At 31.6% G+C, this 7,099-nt stretch overlaps 1 protein-coding gene across 1 annotated transcript in view; it reads left to right on the forward strand.

The window, feature by feature from the left end:
- Positions 1-3,549, forward strand: part of LOC111712855 (DE-cadherin) — a gene marked incomplete in the record, with an annotated part of 68,068 nt that extends 64,519 nt beyond the window's left edge. The window contains 3 exon segments of the mRNA XM_023487601.1: positions 1,553-1,643; positions 2,535-2,589; positions 2,932-3,549. Of these exon segments, the coding sequence (XP_023343369.1) occupies positions 1,553-1,643; positions 2,535-2,589; positions 2,932-3,027 (242 nt within the window).
- Positions 3,550-7,099: the final 3,550 nt, after the last annotated feature.

Genomic DNA, 7,099 nt, shown 5'->3' on the forward strand with positions numbered 1-7,099 from the left:
GTGACAATTTGGTAATGACAAATTGGTAACTACAAAAAAGTGACAATTTGGTAATGACAAATTGGTAACGTCATAAAAGTGACAATTTGGTAATGACAATATGGTAACTACAAAAAAGTGACAATTTGGTAATACCATTTTGGTAACTACAAAAAAGTGACAATTTGTTGATAAAAGTTAAATTTAATTTAATTTAATGTTTAATAATTTGCTGTTTCTCACATTATTTAGGGTTAGGTTAGGTTAAGACAATTTCTGGGCCGAGCGCTCCGGCTAGGATGGGCTAGGAGGCCGAGCGCTGCGGCCTATTGAAAGTTTAATAATGTGCTGTTTCTCTAATTATTTTGGGTTAGGTTAGGTTAAGACAATTTCCGGGCCGAGCGCCGCGGCTAGGATGGGCCAGAGGGCCGAGTGCTGCGGCCTATTAAATGTTAAATAATGTGCTGTCTCTCAATATTTTGGGTTAGGTTAGGTTAGGTTAAAACAATTTATGGGCCGAGAGCTGCGGCTAGGGTGGGCTAGGGGGCCGAGCGCTGCGGGCTATTAAATGTTAAGTAATGTGCTGTTTCTCACATTATTTTCGGTTAGGTTAGGTTAAGACAATTTATGGGCCGATCGCTGCGGCTAGGATGGGTTTGGGGCCAAGCACTGCATCCTCTTAAATGTTAAATGTTGATTATAAAAGGGACAGTTTGGTAACTACATATCAAAAGTAACATTAATAACTTCCTAACATTGACATACATAAAGTCCGTTCTTGTTGTAGTATTTAAATCCTTCTGAATCTTGTAACATTTTGCCACCCCTAGAAGGGGTGATGAATAAGTAATTCATGGTCCAAGTCTCCACTTCTTGCAGTATATGACACAAGTGCAGTTTGAAACGTGGTTTTTAGAAAATATTGCGAATTTTACAATTATTTTTGGCGCATTTCGTTTGTGCAGAAATAAAAGATGCCTAGAATCAATTATCTTCAATTGAATATAAAACTAAAAATTAAACAATTTTACATAATGTCACTTTTATTTCGTTTACCAAATTGTCACTTTTATGACGTTACCAAATTTTTATTACCAAATTGTCACTTTTTTGTTTTTACCAATTTGTCATTACCAAATTGTCACTTTTGTGAGCTTACCAAATTGTCACTTTTGTGAGCTTACCAAGTTGTCATTACCAAATTGTCGTTACCAAATTGTCACCTTACCAAATTGTCATTGCCAAATTGTCATTACCAAAAATCCGCCAATCTAGTATATGTTCAAATAATAATAGAATTTGAGCACGTTATGTGACCTTTTAAATATCCATGTTGTTATTTTGACTAAATTTTAGGACGTAAATAAGCAAATATCGTTGATAAAAGAAAAAAGCTGTCATTTTGTAATTTTTTCTAATCTTTCCGATAAATTTTTGCAATCTTTAAAATAAAAATTTGATAAAGTGTGTCTTCTAAAATTTTCGTTTGGTTATTATTAGACTAAAACACCACTCTAGTAGAAAAATTCGTTGACCTGATTCTGAACCATCCTAATTCTTATGTTATGTTTAGGTAACTCTGGAGGTTCTCTCTCTAGTTTGAACTCAGGATCAGACGCTGATGAAGATTTACAGTTCGAATATTTAAACCAATTTGGGCCTAGGTAAATAATACAATATTATTCTTATTCTTATCATTGGTAATTTGGGCCTAGGTAAACAATACAATATTATTCTTATTCTTATCATTGGTAATTCTCATTGTCATTCAACATTCTAATAAACATTGTCATAATTACAATCATTGTTATTATTACTATCATTATCATAATTATCATTTTGATTGTCATTAATGATCGTATTTATTGTTATTTTTTACGGAGGCTGAGACCTAGGTACACCTTATTATTCTTATTGTTGTCATCGTCATTATTTTTGTCATTAGAATTATTTGCATTTTCATTATCATCATTGTTCTTTTTTATTATTATTTTTATCATTATTATCATAGTCATTGTCATTGTCATAATCATAATTGTCATTGTTTAAGGCTCTGTGTCATTGATTTTGGCATTGTTATTATTTCTGATTGAATATGCTCATATTTCTGATTACTATTTCCATATTTTTGATTAAAATTTTCATATTTCTGATTACTATTTCCATATTTCTGATCAATATTCCCATATATCTGATTAATATTCCCATGTTTCTGATTAATATTCCCATATTTCTGATTAATATTCCGATATTTCTGATTAATATTCCCTTATTTCTGATTAATATTCCCTTATTTCTAATTAATATTCCCATATTTCTGATTAATATTCCCTTATTTCTGATTAATATTCTTCCGATATTTCTGATTAATATTCCGATATTTCTGATTAATATTCCGATATTTCTGATTAATATTCCGATATTTCTGATTAATATTCCCATGTTTCTGATCAATATTCCCATATATCTAATTAATATTTCCATATTTCTGATTAATATTCCGATATTTCTGATTAATATTCCCATATTTCTGTTAACTAATCTCATATTTCTAGATTTAAGAAGTTGGCAGATCTCTATGGTAGAGAATCAGACTCAGAAGATTCTCAGGTAAACAATATATTGATTTATTTATTTTTGTATTTATTCATTTATTTATCAGTTGATTAAATGATTGATTTTTATTTTATTTGCCATATAGTTTATTTAATTTAATGAATTTTATTGATCTATTGACAACTCAGTTTATTATTAAATTGATCATTAAATAGTTTATTATTTGATGGAGTGGTTGAGTAATTGATTTATTGCGTTTTTTGTTAGAAGATTAGTGATTAAATACTTTAATTTATTAGTGAAGTTAGTTTATGATTGATTGATTGTGATTGATTGCTTGATTAACTGGGGAATGGATTAATTGATTTATTGTTTGATTAATTTTGTATTATTCAGGATGGTATGGATAACATGGGATATTATCCTTCCTCCGGAGCTAACCTTGACCCCAACCAGCCTCAGGGTCAACCGGGGTCAGAGTCCTGGTGTTAAAGGTCACCCTGGGTCAGATATAAAGTGATTCCTGCCGTCCAACCACGCCGTCAATAAGGACGTTTAGTTCAATGATTCTCGGGAAGAGAATCTGTTTCTAATAAAGAACTGTTTCGAAATGGAAAGTGATAAAATCTACAAATCGTTTTTTTTAATTAGTCTGAGCCGAATTTTTGTGCATTTCCTTTGCTATTATAAAGTACTTCTTAAAACCCGATTTTCGTACGATTTGCAGTGTAATTAAAATTGGGGGGTTATGTACATCCTTTTACATAAATAACATGCTTGTACATAAATCATCTATAATTTCATTATGTACATAATAAACTCGTGTTGATCTCAGATCCCTCCCCCCCCCCCCCGTCTTAAATGTAAATAAACAGAAGAGCTGCAGTACATTATCTCAAATCTACAGAAAAATGTCTAAAATCTCAGATCTACAAATTGTCGTCTCCTCTTAGCTGTTGAATATTAAAGATTGCATTTTGTTATTTTTAGAAAATAAAATATTACGAAATATTATTTTTTGTCTGAAGTTTGGTAAACTTTAAAGAGGAGGGCCGGAAGACTTATTTAAGGTTACCGGTACAAACTTTAATCTGGCATTCGGTACCATAAATTAAAATAACAGATAGATCACTGTATGTCGTCTTTTCAAGATTTACGGGATTTTCCAAAGGAGTCACCTGCAGTCTGCGCAGAACAGGCGCTCAATGTCATGTAATTCAACGCATAACTCCTTTGGGCTTCCGTCTCAGTGTTGTGAACGAAAAACCTCTAAACCTTTATAAGACGACATCCAGTGTCCGCTCTGTTATTTTAATTAATCTACAGGGTGTCCCATGAAACATGACAGTTGGTAAATAGTTATGAAAGTCGTCTTCCATATACTTTATTAGATATTAAAGTTGCAGTTTATTAAGTTAAAAATATCTATTTCCGAAATTTATTTTACTTTAAAGCCAATTTTACCATAGCATGACTCCCATATAATATTTGTATTATTGTCTAATTGGTATCAAAGAACTTAACAAATTATGGAAGAAGACATTCTAAACTATTCACCAACTGTCATGTTTCGTGGGACACTCTGTAGTTGTCTGGCATTCCATAGCAATAGAAGGTTCATTGAAACGACAGTCCCTTTAAAGGGACTTCAGAAACGATTTCAAATGACTCCCATTTTAAGAGTGACATTTTTGATTAGCAGCGGTATCCTGATCCGTACTTCTTCAAGCTTGAGTAACGACGATATTTTGATTAGCAGCGGTATCCTGATCCGTACTTCTTCAAGCTTGAGTAACGACGATATTTTGAACATTAAAGTAAAGGGTTTACTCGGACATGTCACTCTTTCAATGGAGGGGCTCTTGTAATTACAACCTCAATCCCTTTAATAAAACTGTTAAGAAGTTACGCAAAATAAATAAAATGCATTCAGGGTGTCCCACGAAACATGACAGTTGGTAAATAGTTTTGAATGTCGTCTTCCATACACTGTATTAGACAGTAAAGGTTATGTAGTTTCTTTCGTTTAAAAAATCTTTTGCTGAAATATATTTTACTTTAAAATTAATTTTTCGATAACATGACTCCTATATCATATTTTATTATCGTCTTTGGTATTAAACAATTAAACAAATTATGGAAGAAGACATATTGAACTGTTTATGAACTGTCATACTTTGTGGGACACCCTGTATCTGTTGCCAGGATATATTAAATCTCAAAATAAAGAATAGTCATTGCACTTGGGTCACATTCTTTATTAAAGAAAAATGTTGAATAATACAGTCGTCCTCGTATATATCAATACAAAAGAGATTAATTTTGATTTTTACCAATCTTTCAAACAGTATGGATACACATAAACATAAAAACGAAGAGAATCTCTCAATATATTTGTTGACTTGTAAACTTATAGTTACCTAAAAAAAGGTTGTTAGAAAACAGAACTTAAATAGAAATGTTGTCCTCATTGTATTGATATAAACGCCGACCACTGTGCATTACTTTACTCACTCACACCCGTTTAGTCTTCTTCCAGTCCAGATATTTGATATACAGGGTGTCCCAATAAACATGGAAATTGAGAGCAGATTTGAATATCGTCTTTGATAAATAACAAAGTGCATCAACAAAAGATCGAACGTCTAATGAGCTTTCCAAAATGTGGTCTACCTTCTTTGTTTCTTTAAAATTGACGGAGATATTAAACATTTGAACAGTTTTATTGATTTTTAATTAACTGGAATCTGGACAAATTTCTTAATTTTGAAAATCAAAATGTGAAAATGGTAGACCACATAGTAGTAGGTTTCGGTGTTAAATGTTTTAACTACATACTATAAAATCATATTTTCGAAATAATCTCGCTTGGATCTGAAGATGAATTAAATTCTCATGCTTATTGTAATAAAGAAATCTATTTAGAATTATTTTAAATACGAGTTGGGAGAATAAAAAATACTTACTTTCATGAATACAACTTTGATACATTCTTATAAAACATTGATAAAATCTCATAAAAACTTGATAGATTCTAATAACACACATGCGTTAGATTCTTTAGATTGAAAAAACAATATCTTCACATTGTGAGTCCTTTATATGTTTTTTTTAGTTGACATTCCCTTTAAAGTATTTTCTGGCATACAGTCCCTTTAAAGTAATTCAGATTAACTGTCGCCATAATGTGTTACTATTGGACAGTCTCAATGAAGCGTTTTTTGTTGACCCTCCCTAGAAAGTGTTCCTTAAAATATATTTCAAATTAACAGTCTCTTTAAAGTCTTTTTAGTTGACAGTTCCTTAAAAACGTTTAGTCCTTTTAAAGTCTTTTTGTTAACAGTCCCATTAAAGTGTTTCTAGATTACAGTCCCATTAAAACGTTTCTAGATTACAGTCCCTTTAAAACGTTTCTAGATTACAGTCCCTTTAAAACGTTTCTAATTAACAGTTCCTTTTAATCGTATCTAGTTAACAGTCCCTTTAAAACGTTTTTAGTTAACAGTCCTTTTAAAACGTATTAACAGTCCTTTTAAAGCGTATTCCTATTTGGCCGTCTCATTAAAACATGTTTAGTTGAAACTCCCTTCAAAGTGTTTTTTTTTTGTTGACAGTCCCTTTAAGGTTGACAATCTCTTCGTGTTTTTATTTTACAGTCCCTTTAAAATGTTTTTTGTTTACATTCCCTTTAAAACATTTCTAGCATGCAGTCCCTTTAAATGTTTCTAGTTGAACAATTATTGGATATCATTGGATATAACTCAGGTCTGGGGGAAATCTCATTCATTGTTTTTTATTTCATTAATTCTTCACATTTATTTATTTCATTTAGTTTCAGTTGGGAAATATTATCGCAACCATTCACATTATATACACGAAAATACTTGGAAAATATCGAATACACATCCCCTAGGGTTTCCAAATTTTCGTTCAATCTAATTCGCGAAAAATTTTGTTAAAACTTTTTCGCGAAATTCGTTCGAAATTTTCGCGAAATTCGTTCGAAACTTTCGCAAAATTCGTTCGAAATTCGCAAAATTCTTGTGAAATGAAAACATTTCGTTTATTATCGAACGAAAATTGTACAAAAATTTAGCCAAAAGGAAAAATTTTCGCCCAAAATGAGGTCGAAAATACATCGAAATTCGCAAAAATTTTGAACGAAAATGAACGAATTTCGTTTGTACGTTTTAACCCTAGCATCTCCAACACCCCTACCCCCATTTCCTATTTTTCCTTTTTTATGTATTTTTTTTTCGCAAACCATTATGTCCGGATGCACGATCAAAACCCAGGAACCACTCTACCGATTTGCCTCGAATTTGATTGGTGAGCTCGGTAGAACCATATAGGGATATTATTAGCTTGGTTTAGAATATCTAAGTTTAGTGGGTTGGCTTTTATAAAGAAATTTCAGTTTCCGGTCAAAAGCTGTTCCCAAGCTATTAAAAAAAAACAAAGCTGCAAACTTTAGTTTAACGTACACTGCTTAAAAATGTTATTCATTTAGATTTCCTTCCACTCTTCACCCCCCGTTATGTTTAGGTAACTCTGGAGGTTCTCT

The sequence above is a fragment of the Eurytemora carolleeae genome, unplaced genomic scaffold (genome assembly GCF_000591075.1).
Source record: "Eurytemora carolleeae unplaced genomic scaffold, Eaff_2.0 scaffold1335, whole genome shotgun sequence".
Taxonomy (NCBI): Eukaryota; Metazoa; Arthropoda; class Copepoda; order Calanoida; family Temoridae; genus Eurytemora; species Eurytemora carolleeae.